General features: G+C 44.7%; 1 protein-coding gene across 3 annotated transcripts in view; it reads left to right on the forward strand.

Moving 5' to 3' along the window:
* Window positions 1–21,195, forward strand: part of MCM3AP (minichromosome maintenance complex component 3 associated protein) — a 248,152-nt gene that overhangs the window by 95,274 nt on the left and 131,683 nt on the right. For all 3 annotated transcript variants that reach the window (XM_029606724.1, XM_029606728.1, XM_029606727.1), the window contains exons 10-11: window positions 9,214–9,376; window positions 9,579–9,739. In XM_029606724.1, the coding sequence (XP_029462584.1) occupies window positions 9,214–9,376; window positions 9,579–9,739 (324 nt within the window). The remainder of the gene's footprint in view (window positions 1–9,213; window positions 9,377–9,578; window positions 9,740–21,195) is intronic.

The following is a 21,195-nucleotide window of genomic DNA, read 5'->3' on the forward strand; positions in this document are numbered from 1 at the left end:
CATCACATCACGCTTTATCACCCCTCCCTCACCCATCAAAACCTCCCTGAAAGCCCCCAATCACCAAATGGATGCCTTCGAGACCACATCCACGTCTGAAATCAGATCTATACAAGTAAAATGAAACCGTCCTCCCACCCTTCAGACTCAATCCCCACCAAAGCACTATTATCTATCCCAGATTGCATAGCCCAACCCCTAGCCGACCTCATTAACACATCCCTGACCTCTGGCAATGTTCCCAACCAACTTAAACTAACCATCGTAAAACCCATTTTAAAAAAGCCTAAACTAGATCCCACTGACCTAACCAACTTTCGCCCCATTTCCAATCTACCGTTTCTTGCGAAAGTCCTTGAAAAAACTGTCAACAAGCAATTATCCAATTATTTAGACCAGCACCAAATTCTTCTACCTTCACAGTATGGCTTTCGCAAACAATTTAGTACCGAAACCCTCCTGACCTCACTCTCTGACTACGTCATCAGAGGACTAGACATGGGTCACACATACATCTTAGCCCTATTAGATATATCAGCAGCCTTCGACACCATCAATCACTCCATACTAAACGACAGGCTGACTGAAATTGGCATCTCAGGAATCCCCCTCCTATGGTTCAAATCCTTCATTAATGACAGAAACTTCAAAGTCAAAATCGGAAAGCATGAATCCAAACCCATCAATATTTCGTGTGGAGTACCCCAAGGCTCTTCCCTATCTTCCACCCTATTTAACATATACCTCCTACCCCTCTGCCACCTCCTTCTGAACCTTGGTCTTCCACATTTTGTTTACGCCGACGACGTACAAGTCCTCATTCCCATCACAGACTCACTATCCAATGCCCTACTAAAATGGGAAAGTGCCCTCTCCGCCATCAACAGCCTTCTCACACAACTCAATCTAGCGCTAAACACTAATAAAACTGAACTAATGAGCATTGCCCCCCAACACCTCAATCCCTTACCCACCCACGTCAGCGCTCTGCACCCCCTCCCGACTTTGCACAATATGTAAGAGATCTTGGTGTAATTCTTGACACCCAATTCAACCTGCAAAAATTCATCACCACCACCCTTAAGGAATGCTACTTCAAACTACACACACTCAAAAAACTAAAACCACTTCTGCATCCTAGCGACTTCAGAACTGTGCTTCAGGCACTCATCCTATCCAAAATAGATTACTCAAATGCCATCCTACTAGGCCTTCCCAAAAAGGCCACAACCCCCCTGCAGCTCCTACTAAACGCAGCTGCGCACATACTAACAGGCACACACAGAAACGAACATATCACCCCCATCCTCAAACAACTACATTGGCTCCCCATATCCTCAAGAATTCTCTTTGACTCTAACTCTCATACATAAAGCCATCCACAATCCAAACATGCTCTGGTTCTCCGACTCCCTCCACCTTCGTACTACCTCAAGACCAACCAGATCACCATACCTTGCAACTATCCCACCTCGCTTCCACTAAACAACGCTCCATCTCCTTAGCTGGTCCCAAGCTGTGGAACTCAATGCCCACCAGTCTACGCCTCGAGATCTGTCCAAAGAAATTCAGACAGAAACTTAAAACATGGCTTTTCATGCATGCCTACTCCTAATCCACCCACCCAGTTCCATTCCCCCCCACTATCCCATTCCTAATCCACCCACCCACCTACATCCATTCCTCCTTCTCTACCCCCCTCCACCCTCCTCCCCTTCCCCTCCAACCTCCCATCTCTCTCTAATCTAGCCCCTCCTCTTCCCCCTAGCTCTTCCCCTCCACCCCCTCACCTTGTATATAGAATGTACTTAAAAGAATGTATAGAATGTATATAGAATTTACATAAATCCACCATCTTGTAAATAAACCACCTTCAATCCCCCCTTTGTTCCTTGTATACACATAAATTTCCAAGTTGCCTCCCTGCCCCACCCCCTCCCTCCCCCCCTCTAGTTATTATATCAGTTGCAATGTAAAGCCCAGTTGGCTGAATTTTCTGTTGTCTGGAAACCGATGTGATGTCTCGTGCGAATGTCGGTATAGAAAAATGTTAAATAAATAAATAAATAAATAAATAAATACTAGGCGCGCGGCCGCGTCTTCTCTCTATATTTAAAGGGCCAGACACAGGAAGTGTCTGGGCCCCACCTTGAGGACTGTTTCCTGTATCAGCCCTATAAAGGGCTGCTCCATCAGTTCTCCAGGGCCTTGCATCGTCGTCGTCTCTTCGCTCTGGAGGCTCCGGCCTGGCAGAGCCCGTTGTAAGGTCTTCTCATCTTGTGGAGCTCCTCACCGTGATGTCGTCTTGTCTCGTCATGCTTGCCATGCCATGTCCAAGTCTTCGTGCCTGAGGTCCATGTCCAGGTGTCTTCATCCTCCAAGTCCTGGTGTTCCTGCCGACCCTGATGTTCCTTCCTACACCATGCCTCGCTTTCGCTCTCGAGCCTTCTGGTACCGGTAGGCCGGGGGTCCCTCAGACGCAGTACTCCTGGGAGGACTAGCCTGCCGGTGGACGGTTGTCCTGCGCTCTTGAGCAGTCAAGTCCTGATGGGTGTTCCTGTGCTGTCCCGCTCCCGTCGTGGTCCGTGACCAATCTGCAAGGGCTGTGTAGGGCGCATAACTGACAGGGTGGTCCGTGACTCAGTCCTGCGGGTGGCCTGAGTAGGGCGCCCTGAGAGACAGTGCCAATGTCTATGCCTTGTGTTGCCATGTGGATCCCAAGTGTCTCGACTGCGATGCCGTCTGCATCGATCCTGGTGTCACGTATTCATAGCCCTGGTGTCATGTCTTCAGCCCAAGTGTCGTCCAAGGATGCCGTTGCATCAGCCCTCTGTCTTCGTCTGGATGCCGTCGCATCAATCCACAGTCATGTCTTCATGTCAAGGCCCGACTGCCCTCAACCTCAGGCCAGGCCTGCTGCTCCATGCTGCTCGCAGCAGGTCTGAAAGGGCCCGGAATGGTCGGAGGACCATTCACCTTCCAACATCCTCAGATGTTTGGCCATGGGAGCTTGCCGGCCTGGCGGAGGGTAGACCGTCAGCCATGCGGGGCCACAGTCAACCCTTGGCTCGGTTCCGAAGGTCGGGGTCGGGCTGAGGCCCATGGGCACATGAAAACACCGTTCTCAACATTGTCTGCTATTGGCCTGTTGTAATACGAGTCAGCCTGTAGCTTGCTAATCACCCATATGTGAGGACTACCATCCTGCTTGTCCTGGGAGAAAGCAAAGTTGCTTACCTGTAACAGGTGTTCTCCCAGGACAGCAGGATGTACTCCTCCAAAACTCACCTGCCACCCCACGGAATTGGGTCCGCTAACATGTTTTATTTTATTTTTCGCTCGCGCTTTTTGCTACAAACGAGACTGAAGGAAAACCCCTGTGGACACAGGGATAATGGCATGCTGGGCATGCTCAGTGCACTCAGTGTGCCAGTCAAAGCTTTCTAGAAACTTTGACAGAAAGTTTTCTGTGATAGGGCTCCGTCTAGTGTCTTCACACATATGTGAGGACTACATCCTGCTGTCCTGGGAGAACACCTGTTACAGGTAAGCAACTCTACTTTATTAAGTCCTCAATAATGAGAGATCCAAGAACACAATTCCAGGATACTTAAAATAAGTAAAGAAAAAAAAGCACAAATCAAGCAAGGGTCAAAATAAAGAGAAATATCGCTGCCTTATCAGGAGACTGTTAGTGAAGGCAACAATTAAGACTTTTCAGAGGGTACAACTTTGTCACTCAGAAACTGTTAACTGGGAAGGTACCAGGAACATATAAGACACATCTTTATATTTGATATAACACTTACAAGGACATTTTAGTAAGAAGTAGGCACTAATCTGTAGTACCCTAGGCCTAAGTAAAAAAAAATAAATTGTTTCCTCTTCTTCTGGGTCTGCTTGGAAACATCTGGAAAGACTTGGAAATGCAAAAAAAGACTCAGAATGATGTTTGAAAAACAATTTCAACATTGAATCTGTCTAATTCCAACACAGATGTTGCTGATTGTGCTTGGGCAGAATCAGAACAAAGGGAACATACTGGCTGGTATCTCTTTACTGCTTAGGAAAGGCAAGCAGGAGGAGATCATGAAGAGCCTTAAAAATTATAAACAGGATCTTAAAGCGTATCCACCAGACAACCGGTATCATTGCAGGTTGGCTATTACAGAAGAGAGATGCTTCGGTATGAAAGCTCCAGAAACCAGCTGTGTTGTAGCTCTCAGGAAAAATTCTGGCAATCCTAAAAAAGAGTTGCAGTAATCTAGAGGGGATAGAATAAGCGCTATCAGGTACTGGGGGTACCATAGGGTGACACCATAGAACGCCATCCACCACCATGCCACAATCGGAGCCCCAGTGGTCCTGGAGAGCCGTCGTCGCACTGTTCCTATCCAATCCATTGGGAGTTAGTGTGACAATGGAGAGTAGCATGCGTGGTTGGGTAGGGCAGGCCTTGGTGCTGGCAGGCAACATTCTCCCTGTCTATGCAGTACACAGCTGTGCAAGGGTTCTGCCATCATTGCTTCAAGGTATCAGCCCCTTGTCCATTCTGTAATTGGCGAAGAATGAACCATCACACACAGTACGATTGCCTTTTGGCAGTATGCTGCAACTGACTCTAACAGGTGGTTCTTGGTCCTTGCTTTGCCGTGGGATTCTACCCACAAAAACGGCAAGTGGATATATAGGTGTGCCGCCCTCCATAGGATGGAATGATACTATATGAGTGCTAGTCAGCGTGATTTTACAGCAGAGGGCACTGTTCTTCCAGTTGCCGTCTACTGTATGGGTGTGTGTGTGTGTATTTCCCTTGTGCGAGGGACAACAGGTTGTGCGCCACAGCTACAGGACTGACGTAAGAATATGTCCCTGGTCAAACTCCTATGGGAGTGGATACCAGGAAGGTAGTGTTGTCGTCATCTCCTTCTTCAGAAGAGGAATGCCTTTTGACCCCTTCCTTGTTAGAAATTCCCTTTGTGGGGAATCCCTGGGCTCCATCCCTTGCAAGTTTATGACTGAACTGGAACCTTGCTTCTTTTGAATCTGTGCATCTCCTTGTAGACCAGGACTGGGGACGGCAGCAATGGCCATTTGACTGTTTTTGCTGGGGTTTCTCCATTGATTACTGTGGTGGCCTACTCCATCTGAGGGTGGCTGCAAGTGACAGATTGGTCGCTTCTGAACCTCAGCGATCACTGACTGTAACTCAGCTCTCACCTGGAGAGTTAAAAGTTTTTTCGGGATCATGAGACCCGATTCCTGTTGCTTCCATGTCCCTTCAGGAAGGGGAGATATGATTGGGTTTCCAGGGTGATACCTGTCCACCCCTACAAAGAGTGTCCCACATTTCTCGTTTCCGGAGAAGGGATGTTACTGCTTCTGACTGGCAGTTGCTCTCGGTTCCTTATGGGATCCGAGAGCCGGTTGGGTGGTAGCACTCTCCTTACATTGTCCTAGAACACAGCAGGTCTAGTTCACGAGGGAGCCATTCCAGATTCGAACTCCCCATCGTACTAGGAATCTTCTATTCGGGGTAGCTCCTTGGTGAAGATTAGCGGTTTCTCCTGTCCAGGAGTCACTTTTGATACCTGCTGAGCTTAATGGGCTTTTTTTGTGGAAGACCACTATTGCCAGTCATTCTCGTCTTCCCAACTCAGTGAGGAGGGTTCTAGTCCATCTAATTGCCTTTCAACCTATCGCCATATCCATGGCTGAGGGAGTTGGGGAAGAAGGACCCCACAACAGAGGTGTTACTCTTTGGTTGCAGTGTCTTGCAAGCTATATGTCCCTATTTTAGGGATAACCCTGTCTGCAGTCAGGGGAGTCCTGGTTCATGCAACTATTGCTCCATTTACTGGACTCCATTTGGGGGAAGTATTTGTAATCATGGCGGAGGTATTAATACCTAAGCCAGGTTCATGGGCAGCTGTTCTGAGATCACGCTGACCCTGCCCTGGTACCCTTAGGGTTTCCAGGTTGGTGAAGAAATCCTGTTTGACAGGAGTTTGCACTTGCGGCACGCTGGCTTCCTGTCTCTTGGTGGAGTGTCTCTGGATTTTTTCCCTGGGAGATTCGCCCTCAGTTTCAGCTGTTCCAAGCAGGCTGAGGGCTCTATCTTGGTGGGCCCCTCCTGGAATTGGCAGTGAGTTATTCACTGGAGGTTGAGACATACAACCTAGCAACTTGTTCTTACCCCTGCAGTCCAGCGGTCTGCCTCCTTTTGTTCTTCGCTCCTTCTGGCTTCCAGTTGGAATGTCAAGGGGAAGGAATAGAAAAGCTAGGGCATTCGTGCTATATCTTAATGTATGTTTACAGGGAAAGATACACCACTTTTCCCCTTATTTTTGCCAAGTTCTGACCAGTACTACCTTTAGATTTTCTCATTTCACTAGGTTGCCCAAAGTGCCTTCCTTCTCACCTGAACTATCCTGTAGACAGGATGAATAGCCCTGCCCTTGATAGGGTGTATTGTGGGTGAGCTTCAGACCTAACTTATCTCCCTGCTTGGGGGTTTGGGCTAGGGATCCCTTTCAGGGATTGCCTTTCATCTCCTGAAACTTGATGCTGTCATACATGGTCAGCTATGTTTGGTACTTTGGCACATAGGGTCTGTCACAGACCCTACCGTTGTTGCTGATTTTTCTTCTAAGCATTGCTTAGGTTTTTCTGCCCATTGTGCCTATCAGCCAAACATAGGTGCACTTCTGCAGATGCATAATTCCTTCAGATGCTAGTGGACCGCAGTTTTTTCTGGGGAGCTCTTAAGCCCCAGTTGGGTTTTTGGTTGTCTTGCAACACCGAAGGAAACTATGTGGTCTTTGTCCAAGAGTTCTCTTGTTTGCATCTCTAGACTTTTTCCTGTATCCAAGAGATTCTAGACCTACAGTTGTTGTCGGGGGTTTACTGATCCAAAACCCTGCTTGTTATGTTTTCCGTGATGCGGACTATGTTTCTTGCTGGCACTTGCATTATTCCCCTGCCTTCGGCACCTCTGCTACCCATAAGGGTTTTGTGTCTGTCTGTTCTATGGTTTTCTTTTTGTAGAACCCAACTCTTTTCCCACCTAGACCCCTTGTGGGCGTCAAGCGCCAAATTAAGCTTTATGACGCTTATCCAGGGATACAAGAACACTTAGATTTTGTAGAAAGTATAATTTTTTATTGATCAATATAAGTATTCTTGGGAGATGCTGGATGCCCTTTCTCTGACAAACTGACTACCAGCATCTCCTTGTACACATGAACTGATCCTTCTTTTATAGGTAAAATACAATATAGTACTAGGTTAGAAATTCTAAAAGTCTGTAACTACACAGAGAATAATTTACATTGATTGTCATGTCAACAGCATGATTGATTATCCCTAAGCTACCCTGATTATTTCTCCAAGGTGGAGCCCATTTACCATCACTCTTTAGATAGTCTTTTGTTCTGTTAAAATCTTGCTGGTCAGGGCAATTAACACATCTTAGGCTGTGTTTATAGATGCCCCATTTAATGGTGCCCCTGTACTGACAGTCTAGCCTGAAGTTCCAACCGTTTCCTTCTGCTTTTGTGACCCTATAATTAGGCATCACAAAATGTCGCCAGCTTCAACTGCTGTCCAGATGTCCTTGGAATTCCTCCAGGTCAGGCTCAGTAAGGCATTTGAAGTTCACATAGCCAGGAAGGCTAAGATAGCAGAGGATTCTGGTTCAGTTCCCTTCTCCATGTTGGTCTCCAGCTCAGGCACACATATCATGGGTTGGCTGCCTCACAGGCAAAAGGGAGAGAGGTAGTGCTTTCAGAACAGTGCTGTTTCCCGCTTTGTCCTGCTCGAACAGCCTATAGCTTGGGAAGCACCCATGTGTGAGGACTACTATCCTGCTCGTCCTTGGAGAAAGAGTTGCTGACCTGTAACAGGTGTTCTCTGAGATCAGCAGGAGGTTAGTCCTCACAACCCCTCCCCCCCTCTCCTGGGAGTTGGTTTCTCTATTTATTAGCCATATCATGGACTGAGGGACTCTGCCTATGGAGCAGGGTGATAACTACAGCTGCACATGCACAGTAGGGCATGTTTGAAAGTTCTAAAATATTTGATAATAAAGTTCCAGATAGCGGTTTTATCTGATGATGTCACCCATGTGTGAGGACTCGCACCCTGCTGTCTTTGGAGGACACCTGTGACTGGTAAGCATCTCTGCTTTCTCCATTGACACTATAATGAATTAGCCATTCTTAAAACCCACCTGCATTCCTGGAGAGTCAACTACCTCACTAAAGCTTAAGCTCTGGAAGAGACTAAGGGGTTCACAGGGCAGTGTGCATGCACAGAAACTCTCGCACATGTCCAGTAAAACATTTATTGAGCTTTGAGAGCTTGATCTGTGTTGATATTGTTGGATAACTTTATAAAAGAATCAAAAAACTGATTTAAATGTGGATATAACTATAATAAATAAACCGATAACCACATGTTCCAAGGCTCATAAGAATGCCATTATCTGAGAGACCTTCATAAAAAGTCTCTTTACCACAAAGAAATGTACAATGCAATCCTTTGAGATAAGTGTCTATGGCAATTTATATTTCAAAGTATTTAAATGCAAAAGTAAGAAAATGGTTAAAATATACATATGAGACCAATGATTAAAAACGTTGGCCATTTATCACCTTTGTGGTTAAGAGAGTAAATTAATATTTCTCTAATCATATGTAAATGATTTATTGTTAAGCCCGTTCACTTGTTATGAAGGTCTCTCAGATGATGGCATTCTTATGAGTCTTGGAATGTCTGGTTTATTTGTTTGGTTTATTTATTGGATAACTTTGCACACACATAATGACTAATTCATTCTGCTGCCTACAGAGAATCTCTACCTTCACAACTTATCTCTGTCTAGGAGTAATAACGTATCTCCTCCTTGATGTTGACCCAATGAAAGATTTCAATTTGCAAAGAATTCATCTTGAACATAGCAAACATATACTAGCTGCCATGATTACCTTGCATTTTATTATTAAAGTATTTTAATTAATGCATATATTGCAATAGAAACAATTGGTTTGTGTAAGAAATGTAATAACTTTTCTGAGCGTTTATTGCATTTGTTTGTCCTGCTTTTTGGATTTTAGCTACCTCATTAGTGCTTGATGTAACTCATCTCTGTACATTCCTTTTCTGATCTTATCTAAATATTGTTCACATCTTGCATTTTTATTGTATCAATAGAGAAGTACAACAGTTCCACTCAACCATCCGAAACTCTCCTGAGGTCAGATTTGCAGTTCAGGCCTTCGCTGCACTCAACAGCAACAACTTTGTGCATTTTTTTCGACTGGTGAAGGCCGCATCATACCTCAGTGCCTGCATCTTACATTGCTATTTCAACCAGGTGAGAAGACCTGAGCAATGGGTTGTTACTGCTAGAACATATTACCAGTCCTTCACAATCTAAATATAAACTGGTGCATAGCTTTCCCTGTAATTTATGCTACCAGTTTGAGCACTGTGTGTTATGTCTGTTTTAATATTTCCCTTTTTTAAAGGAAACATTCTTCAGGTAAACACCTTTGTTTTGACTCTTTCCTATCAAGGTTCGTCGAGATGCACTGAAAGCCCTGAATTTTGCATACACTATCAGCAACCAGAGGTCAACAGCTTTTCCCCTGGAGAGCCTGGAACGTATGTTACTCTTTCAAGACTTGGAGGAAGCCACAGATTTTATCATGTCTTATGGGCTTAGCATCTCAGAAGGGTAAGAAGCATTCTCTTTCCCATATGCTGCCTCCCATATCTCTCATTTGCCTATCCATAACCACCTGCCCTGTCCTGTTCACCTTGGAAACATGGAACATGACAGCAGATAAAGATCATATGACCCATCCAGTTTTCCCATCCATATCTCTTACTTAGCTTTATAGTCCCTTCTTCTCTCTCAGAAATCCTTTGTGCATGACCCATGACCTCTTGAATTTGGATGTTGTCCTTGTCTCTACTACCACCACAGGGAGGCTGATCCATGCCTCTACTACCCTTTCTGTAAAGAAATATTTCCTTAGATTACTCCCAAGTCTACTCCCTTTCAGTTTCATCTCATGACCCCTTTTTTCAGAGCTACCTTTCCATTGAAAGTGGCTCGCTATCTGTGCATTTATTTCTTAGAGATATTTAAATGTCTCTTTCATGACTCTCCTTTCCTCCATGGTATGCATATTTAGATATTTAAGTCTGTCCTCATATGCTTTATTATGAAGACATTGATCATTTTAGTAGCGGCCCTCTGGACCGTATCTATTAAGTTTATATGTTTTTGAAAGTATGGCCTCCATGATTGTACACAATACTCCAAATAAAGTTTAGTTTAGTTTGTCTTGATTGATTGCTTATCTTACATAAAAAATCAAAGCACTTAACAAAATGTCTCATTAGAGACAATATCACAGAGGCAATATCACCTCCCTTTTCCTGCTGGCTGTTCCTTTGCTAGTACACACAAAGATGCTTCTGAGTTTTCGTTTTGCTTTATTTGTTTGGCAACCTGAAGATCATCAGGTATTATCCCGCTTCTATTTTGTGCACAGAAGAACTTCACCCCTTATACTATACTGCTTCCTTGGAGGATAACTTTCAAAAATGCTTGCATGCGCCTAGTTGTGTGTATATATGGGCACATGCAAATTTACTACTGTATTTTATAATTGTTGGAATCCCTGCACGTGTTTCTCGGTGCCTTATCAACACAGCTGATGTCTGTTTCCGGGGTAGCACCAATGCCCAGTGGGGGATCAGGAACACCACCAACCTATTCAGTGCTGTTCCATGGCTCCTTGGAGGAAGAAGCTCGTCCGGAGACCGCACTGGGGCCTGAACCCCCACAGCCAGCAGAGCCAGTATCCATACCACTGGCCGAAGGTAGAGTACCTAAGGCCCTGTCCCCACCATCGTGCAGTGAATACGAGGGCCTCTATGACCCTGGAGCAATGATACCTCTGATGTCCCAAACTATGCATTTGGGGGAGGGATCTCACTTGGAAATCATCTCTTCCCGGGAACATTAGAAAGTCTAATTTGCAGGATTTGTCAGGTAGATGGCGGAGGCCATCCTGTTTCAGTTGCAAACGGAAGAGGATACGTGGCACAAAATACTGGACATCCTCCAGTTTGTGGAGCCTCCCAAAATATCGTGGCAGTCCCAGTACATGAGATCATGTGGAGTTGCTGCTGAAGTTCTGGAACACCCCTTCTCAGTTCCTTATGTCAACAGGAAGGTGGGCATAGTTTAACTCATCCAAAAAACTCTCATATTCAACAGGCGTCAGTTATTGCTCCAGTCTGTGGTCATTGAATCCACTCTCAAGAAGGCCAGGTGCTCTCGGACCCATTCCTTGTGGCCATGAATGATCTTTGGAGAAAGGTGTTTCAAGGCGTCATGCTCATTACCTGCATAAATACCTACCAGCTCTACATAAGCCAGTAATGTGTGGGCCCATGCCAAATGGGCTGGAGCCCAAGCGTAACCTGGCACCGCATCTGGATTACCTTACCTTCTTCCACCCGACATCACCATGGTCCTATTGCTGACCTCCGCTGCTGTCTTAGTCCTATCTGTACACTATGGTTTGGCATGCCGATGACATCACCTGGGGATGCCAGTCATGCAAGGTGATGTTGACAAACTGGGTTGGTGGAGTTGGCCTGGTGATGTCCTAGACCTCTTAAATACAAGGTCCGGGAGTAGCTCTCCTATTCCTTCTTCTAACATTCCAGCATTGCAGTTGCAATCTCCCCATGTGGTGCTTCTGATTTAGTTTGCTCGTCAGGACATGCTGGATTAGCAGTGATTCAACAGTGGGCAGCATGAAATGCAATAGAATACCTCCGCATACAAATAGTAAAATATAACATAATGATAATGAGCAAAAGCTGCTATTCGGAATTATAAAATTTCCAATTTGGGTCCCAAATCTTATCGTACAGTTTGACATTATCATATAACATAAAGGTTAACTTCTCAAGTAAGGCCACAGAGTACATCTGGGATTTCCACTCGCCCAGAGTTTGTACTGATTTCCATTTCCATGCTATAACAAAACAAGTCATATTGCTGAGAGGAATTGTGTGATCAATTTTATTCCATTGGAATTTCTTCTCTCTATTCAAGATATTTTCGATGAATTTGGTACGTTGACTCCGTCCCTGAGGAAGCCCTCCAGAAAAAGGGGGTGAAACAAAGATCTTTGAAGGATTTATGGACTGATATGATTATTCTCTCATACTTTATGAATTAGTGATTGATATTGTTTAAAATACTTTTGAGATTACAAATAAGTGAAGTATATGATTTTATGTGTTATGTGTGTGTTAGAGAGATTTTAAGTGTTGGGTGTCTAATATGTGCGAATACAAATAAATGTAAAAAAAAGTACTGTAAACCGTTTCTTCTTCTTGTGTATACTTATATAACAAAACAGGCAGCATATAGCATTTGCTGTATCAGCAATCTTTGTTGTTTACTCACTCCATGAGCCCTCTACAGCCCCAAAAGACAAAGTTCCGGAGAAAGTGAAAGAGAGCAACCAGTGATTTGCCCAATAAGCCGTCTGATTCTCTGCCAAAAGCAGATATCAAGGGACACCCCCACCATACATGCAAATAAGAACCAGGCTGGCCACAGCCTTGCCAGCACAGAGGAGAGGATGTGGTTGAAAATGTAGAGAAACACCTATAAGTGCGCAAAATCTGGCAGCCCATAAGATCTGCCCTTTTGGCACACAGAGAGGATTTATGCACTCTGTGCCAGATTCCTTTTCACTCCTTTGAGCTGATATGGAGCTGCAGATCTGTTTCCCACTGTCTTTCCACCTTCAGAACTGGTTGCTTATCCAGACCTGTCTGACAAATTGCCTGGTACAGAATCGAGCAAGTTTTTCTCCTAGCCAAGACCTTAGCAAATGCCAATACTAGGGGTGTAGGGGAAGACCATTGCCAACTTCCATACTCTATCCTGAAAAGAATCTGAAGTTGAGGGGACTTATTGAATTACCTACACTTCCCTCTGTTTGGTGTAATTCCTGTTTTAGCCATTCATAATAAGACTGGGTGAAATTGGGAATTTCGAATTCTTCTTGGAGATCAGAAAAAGATAGCCGATCCCTGTCGTACAAGCTGCCCCAAGCATTGTAAATCCGCTTCCCACCATTGTTTAGCTGCCCATCTGAAAGAGAGGAGAAAAAACAAAGGGCCCCTGCCCGGTGATATGTAACCCCTTGCATAGTGCCTGCCATGTCTTAACAGTGGAAGCTATAAGGGGACAATTGTGACAAGCTCTTCTACCCCCTGATGTCATGGGGGGCCTGAGCGAGCAGGGCTATGAGATCTGTGCCCTCCGCCAAGTGTGTCTCAAGGACAAGCCGTGGTGCAGTGTGATCCCTGTATAACCATGTAAATATGCCAGAGAGACGAGCTGCCCAAAAATATGTCTGCAGGTCCGGGACAGCGATCCCACCTGACTCCCTGTATCTGCACAAGGTGCGGAAACTAACCCCTGCCACCTTCCCTTCCTACAAAAAGTCCAGTAAGGCGCTATTTAGAGAGGTGAAGAAGCCCTATGAGAGAAAACAGGGAACATATTGGAAAAGATAAGATAATTGTGGGCAAAATATTCATTTTAAGACCCCTCCATTCCTGCTTTATTTTGGTGATCACTGGAGCATAGTTTAACCTGTAAAGATCGCCCAAATTACCAGGGACATAGATACCCAAGTATTTAATAGATGTCACCGAGCATTTGAAGGAAGCAAAACAGCCCGGGATATCTCTAGGCTTACTACTACCATTTGGAAAGACCACAGATTTATGATAATTAACTTTGTAATTCGCGACTATCCTGAAGGCTGCCAACTCAGCCAGCAACACCGGACCCTTTTTGTCTGGATTGATAAAAATAAAAGAACATCATCGGCATAAAGCAAGATCAGATGCCGCTGATAACCCATCTGGCATCCCAAAAAGTCAGGTTGTTCCTGCAAGTGGCTTGATCAGCAGATCGAGTGCGCACTCCTGCCAGGTGCCTTTCTTGATGGAAAAACAACTAGATACGTGGCCATTTATAAGACCCGAATCTACCCCTGAAACTGGGCAGGAAGGCCAATTTTCTCTAACACCGCAAAAAGAAACAACCAGTGAAGCCGGTCAAAGGTCTTCTCCACATTTTAGACGTATTACCAACTCAGAAGTCTTATCCCTGTTCGGCAGAGCCAAGATATCAAATAGCTGGTGGATGTTATTCACTGACGAATGCCCATTGATAAAGCCCGATTGGTCAGTAACTACCAGGGATCCCATACAACTGGTGAGCCAGATCTGCAAGGCCTTGGCTAAATTTTTCATGTCCACATTCAATAATGATATCAGACAATATGCTTACGGCTTGTATGCATCCCATTCTGGTTTATATAACAATACAATAATAGCAACAAATAAATTGCCATTATAATCTAGGTGTACCTGCAATCAAAGAGGGCTTTTAGCAGACCTACCAACTCTTATCAGAAACTGCTTGTAAAATTCTACAGGATATCCATCAGGACCTGGGCTTTTCTTCCCAAGAAGGCAAGAGATAGCAGTTTAGATTTCCAGTGCTGAGAGAGGCGCCATCAGTCTCTCCTTCTGGAGGTCTGACAGTTCTGGCATCTGTACTCCTGCCAAGTAACCAGCGATTGCTGCTTCTGAAACAGAACCGTCCACAGAGTATAGCTGTTGAAAAAATTATTTAAATCTGTCATTAATCTCCGTATTAGAGTACACTAGGGAGGAATCAGCCTTCCATGTACTGGAGATTAACATCCTCTGTGTCTTGCATCGCAGCAGCCGAGCAAGCATGGATCCAGTCTTGTTCCCATACTCATATACTCACTGCCTGGAATACTGAGAAACTCTTTCTCTCAGGACAAGCAGGATGGTAGTCCTCACATATGGGTGACATCATCGATGGAGCCCTATCACGGAACACTTTTGTCAAAGTTTCTAGGACTTTGACTGGCACACTGAGCATGCTCAGCATGCCACTAACCCTGCAGTCAGCAGGGGTCCCCCTTCAGTCTCTTTTATTTCCGTGCAGCAGTTATTTCCGCGCAGCAGTTATTTCCGTGCAGCAGTTGCCTCATGGTTTAGGAGCTCTGTGAGAAATTTCTCACAACTTTCCTCACGGAACTATTTGAAGTTTATCTTCTCAAAAATCCCTTAGCGGGGTCCCCCATCGCACTCCGTTCCCGCCGACGCTCAGTAAGTGTTTTTTCCGGTACTTGCGTCTGTTCCCGATGGCTTACCGCTTCGGTGCCTGACGGTCACTGACTGCACGCCTGCCAAATTTTAACATGGCGACCACAGGTATGCCCCAGTGTCCGAGGACTATGTCCATAACGGACCCGCTTGAAGTATGTGTTTTATGCTTAGGCCCCTTGCACGATGTTCGTCGAAGCCCTAGTTGTGCACAAATGACCCCCAAAGGCCGTCACACTCGCCTGGACAAAAATGGAACAGTTATTTGCTTCAAAACAGACTGCTCCATTGATGCCAGTTCAAGCGCCACCGACTGTGGAGGGTCCATTGACCTTGGAGACGATTCGCCAGGAGCACCGTGGACAGAGTGACCGTCCGTCACCGACTCCATCGAGGACATCGGCGTCATCATCCTCGGTGCTGGTGCCGGGGAAAGACAGGACCGAGCACCGAGGGAAACATCAACACCGGCACAGACGTGCGTCCCTGACCGGTACTGGCACTGATACCGCAGCGGCATAGACTTCCATCGAGCCGCCTGCAAAGAGGGCCCGGGGAGAGGAGCCTTCATACTCCTCTGGACCCAGGACCCCTAGGCGTTCCCCACCAATACCGGTGCCGGGCACCGAGCCTCCACAGGCCCCTGTGGAGGCTCCTGTGACATCTAGCCTGCCTCCTACCCCAATCGCCGTGCCACTCATGCTGGCTTCCCAGGAGGTATTGGACTGCATGGTCCAAGAGGCAGTGTTTAAAGCCTTACGAGGCTTCCAATCGCCACCGGCCCCCATAGTGGCCCCGGAACCGGCTCCCTCGATGTTGGCACCGCTCCTCGAGCACCTTGATACGCTCATTGGTGCCTTATCGACTCCCCTGCCACCTGACATGCTGGCAAAGGAGTATTTACCTTGACTTCCACTTGTGGCTGCCAGAGTTCCTTCACTGCTGTTACTCCCAACACTCAGAGTCACATCCAGTGTTCATTGTACACACATTCCATTTCACTTACCCTGTGGATAAGTAAGGGGGTGGTCAGGAAGGGAAAGATGAGAAAGTGCTGTATGGTTTGTGTGTGCTGCACAAAGAGGGCCCAACTATCTATGCTTTGTATTCTGCCCATTAATTTCCATACTCTGGGGCTGCAGCTAGAAAGAAGAAGCATGCATGATTAGACATGTTCTCTGAGAAGAGCTCCTATATGTTTAAAGCCACCTCTTGTTGCTGTGAGCTGGTGTGAGCAGAACTCATGTTTTGGTCTGGTTTTGCACTTATAAAACCAACTGTCCGAAGGGATGGAATCTTAAACTATCAATTTCCAAATACCATCACTAAAAACACGGCAAGATTTACTGTAGCCTTAATTATAGACAAAGAGACCTCATACAAATGTGGCTAGAATACCATATGCAGTGCAGTGCACAGGACGCCACTCAGGTAATACGGTGATAACTGTAATCGAAGTGCACCGTTATAATTGTTCAAATCATCGGTCTCTTTGCCCAAAAGATCAAGTAAGGACAGCTTGTGTCCGTTTACTAGCAATTTATGAGGCAGTATAACGTTTTACTTATCGTGGTGTAGGTAGCATTATATAGCGGGAGTATGCAGTCAGGGTTTAAGACACGGCTCGTGTTTCTTGCACCAGCTTCCTCAGGGGCCTCACAATGCCACAAAATTCCCAGTACTGCCGCTCAGCGTCTGCTACTCGGCTGCAGGTCCTGTCAGGCAGCCTGACAGGACCTGCAGCCGAGTAGCAGACGCTGAGCAGCAGTACTGGGAATTTTGTGGCATTGTGAGGCCCCTGAGGAAGCTGGTGCAAGAAACACGAGCCGTGTCTTAAACCCTGACTGCATACTCCCGCTATATAATGCTACCTACACCACGATAAGTAAAACGTTATACTGCCTCATAAATTGCTAGTAAACGGACACAAGCTGTCCTTACTTGATCTTTTGGGCAAAGAGACCGATGATTTGAACAATTATAACGGTGCACTTCGATTACAGTTATCACCGTATTACCTGAGTGGCGTCCTGTGCACTGCACTGCATATGGTATTCTAGCCACATTTGTATGAGGTCTCTTTGTCTATAATTAAGGCTACAGTAAATCTTGCCGTGTTTTTAGTGATGGTATTTGGAAATTGATTGGTCTGGTTTTGAACATCAAATAGCAGTGACTTTTTTGAGGCACATTGATCAGGTCTGAAGGCACACCAATGTGCTATGTATGGTATATTGGTTGGAAAACATTGCTCTAGAAAGTAAAAGCCAGGAAACAGTATGCTTCCCTGTGTTTCAGATTGAGGGAAAAAATAAATTCTTTTGTGGAGGCTAAAAAGATGAGAACTGAGACTAGTGGTCCTGCAGGGACCACTCATGCCTCTGATGATGAATGGTGGGTCCCCTCCTTGGTTGTTTCTGTAGGCATCACCTTCAACAGATTTTTCAGTTTAGGACTCATATAACATCAGACTGGTGGTTTCTGGATGTCATACAATAACTTTACCCTGGGGCTCTTTGCTCTGATTTCTAAACCTTTGATTTCTCCCCATGTTTCACTTAACAGGAAACTGGCCATTCATGTTATTCTGCAAAAGCTTGAATAGATGCATGATGTGTTTCCGGTTCCACATGAAGCACAAGCTTGCTGTTTTTACTTTCCCAAAGAATGATGGATCTTACAGATATATTATCAGTCTGATGGAGATCTCCCCCAACCAAATCTACACACCATCTAGCTTTCAGAGAATGGGCCTTCTCTACAGCGGGACCATCTATATGGAATGCCATTCCACCTGATCTCAGACAGAAACCATGCTTATTAACATTTAGAAAAAGGCTTAAGACTTGGTTATTTAAACAAGCCTTTCCCGAGTCTAACTGACTCACTGCAACAACCATTAAGATACCTTTCAGCACAATGTAAATAATTTGATCCTCTTCCTGTTGAGTTACTCTTGCTCTGTCTTCTTCTTCCCCCAATTCCAACACCCTTGTTTTATTGTAATTTTTTGCTTCTCTCCACATGTTAAATGTTCAAGGTTAATTCACCCCCCGTTACCTGTAAACCGGCATGATATGATTGTATCACGAATGCCGGTATAGAAAAAGCTCCAAATAAATAATGCCAGTCTTCGTGTTTCTTGCTTCCTAGTGGACACTGTCCAGTCCATATTATTGGTGATGAAAAAGGGCAACTTCCTCTTGTGTCTGGATCTTTTGGAAACATATTTTCATATTTCCATCAGAGAAGATCATGAGAGGTTTCTTGTTTTTTGTGTCTTAGGGGAAACATTATCAATTAAGAGTGCTCCCTTTCAGTCCCGGCACTGCTCCAAGAATCTTTACCAAAGTACTGGTAATGGTAGCAACTTTCTTGAGTAAGGAAGGAATTATGGTTCACTCATATCTTGCTGACTGTTTGATCAGAATTAAGTCACATCAGGGCATAATCTCGGTGACAGTATAATACAGGTTGTGGGAAGCTTGAGCTGGGTATCAATTTTACTTCTTCCTTCCTAGTCACAGAAGTATCTGGGAGCTCTGTTTTCTAACCCTGGAGAGAGAGTATCCAAGATTATAGATCAGGTGGAAAACTTTAGGGCTCAGAAGGCTCCCATATCTTGGGATTATCTACCAATGCTTGGTTCCATGGCAGCTTCCTTGGATCTTGTACTATGGGCCAGAAACCACATGCATTTCCTACAGTCTTCTCTCTCTCTGAATGGTTTCCTCTATCTCAGGATTATGAGCTTCATCTTCCCCTTCAAGAACCAGTGAGGGAGAGCTGCTATTGGTGGTTAACACCATAAAATTTGATGAAAGGAACGTCTAGAGCCACCCTCAAGGGTTCTTATCAATACAAATGCAACTTTGATGAAATGGAGAGAGCACTGTCAACATGGAGTTGTTCAGGGACCATCGCTTCAAGAGAAACCTTTTGATCTGTCAACAGATTGAAAATTGGAGTAGTCATATTAGTCCTTTTGCATTTCCTACCTTTGGTTAATGGAAAGGCAGTCCAGGTTCTGACTGACAATAAAACAGCAGTGGCTTACATGAACAGACATGGGCTTACTTGGAGCCAGAGAGCATCCAAGGAGGAGAACCTCCTGTTTTGTTGGGCGAAAGGAAATATTCAGATGTCTGTGGCTCATATTTAAGAACTGGAGAAAGTACAATCTGACTTTCTCAGCAGAAACATTTTGGATCCAGAGGAGTAGGAACTTGGTCAGAATGCCTTTTAACAGATATTAGATCAATGCGGCACTCCTCAAAAAGATCTCATGGCAATTGTAAGAATGCCAAGGTGTTCCAGTTCTTCAGCCAGTATAAGGAGTTCTGTTCCAAAGGCATAGATACATAATCCAACCAAGGCCAAAGGAATAACTCTTGTATGTGTGTCCTTTCTGGCTTCTGTTAGAAGGATCTTGAGAAAGATAGAGGAGGGGTGGTTACAGGTCATTCTAATAACTTTGGATTGGCAGTGAAGACTTGGTATGTGGTTCTGATAAGGTTGCAGATTGATCTTCCATTATGATTTTAGGGAACTCAATGTCTTCTGGTTCAGAATTCAATTCTCATGGAAGACCTGTCTTCATTTTATCTTACGGCCTGAGTCTTGAGATATTGCATCTGTGTAAGAAAGGATATTGCTTTTCAGTAATATCTACTCTTTTGAAGGTCCACTTTGCTAGCTTATATTCGAGTCTGGAGCCTATTCTAGGCATACTAGAGGGAGTGACCATATCTCTGTGGAAAGCGGATATTTCTAATATTCAATGATATCTGGTTAAAGGTCTGGTCTTAAATTCTCTGAAAGTTCAAATGGCTATGATATCCTGTTAGAGAAGTAGAATCCAAGGAGCCTTGGTCACTTCTCATCTGGATGTCTTTCAGTTCCTTCGGGATAAAACAAATATGTGCTCCCCTTTAAACTGGTGGTTCTCCATTGAGACCTTATTTGGTTCTTAAAGCTCTGGTGGGTCCTCCATGTGAACCTTTCAAACATGTTTCTCTGAAGGATGTGTCTCTCAAATTGTTTTCTGGTAGCTGTTTGTTCATCTAGGGATATTTCTGAACTCCAGGCCTTGTTTTGTTGGGATTTTTCTCAGTATTTTTCCTCAGATTTTGTTTCTATATGGCCAGTTTCCTCCCATTTGCCTAACATGGTCTTTGCATTTCATTTAAATCAGATAGTTACACTGTCAGCTTTTTCCAGCAAAATCGGTCATGGCAGGAACAAGTCTTTAAGATTCTTGGATTTCCGTTAGGTTCTAATCAGATACTTAGAGGTCATTAATTTCTTCTGAAGGTAAGATAGGTTGTCTGTGCTGTTTGGAGGACCATGCAAGGGTGAAGCAGCTTCTAAAGCAAGCTTAGCGAGATGGATTAAGGGGTAATTGCTTCAGTATATATGCTAAAAGGTCATCAGGTCCCAGAGATTCTTTGGGCCCACTCAACAAGAGCATAATCTTAATTTTGGGTAGAGACTATTTATGTCGTTCTGGAATATATTTGCAAGGTGGCTACTTAGTTGTCTTTGCATTCTTTTACTAAGCATTATAGGCTGGATATTCACGCAAAGGAGGATATGTACTTTGGAATAAGTATTCCCAGAGTAGCCCAAATTGCTTCCTTCCTAGATTTATTAGGCATATGTCTAGACTGGTGTAGCTGGATGATAAGGAAGGAGAAATGTATTCTTATCTAATGATTTCCTTTCTTTGAATCCTGTTTTACCAGTCCAGGACCCTCCCGGGAGGTTTGGGCCTTGAAAATGAAAGTATTTTTGGGATCAGAATAAGGCATTTTAGGTGCTATTTGAAAAGACAGTTTAAGTAAACATTGACAGACACCTCTCTCTACTTTACTTATTCTATTGTTCCATCCCTGACTTACTCAAATAGTGGAGGGGTAGTTATTCTAAGAG

This window comes from Rhinatrema bivittatum, chromosome 6 (genome assembly GCF_901001135.1).
Source record: "Rhinatrema bivittatum chromosome 6, aRhiBiv1.1, whole genome shotgun sequence".
Classification (NCBI taxonomy): Eukaryota; Metazoa; Chordata; class Amphibia; order Gymnophiona; family Rhinatrematidae; genus Rhinatrema; species Rhinatrema bivittatum.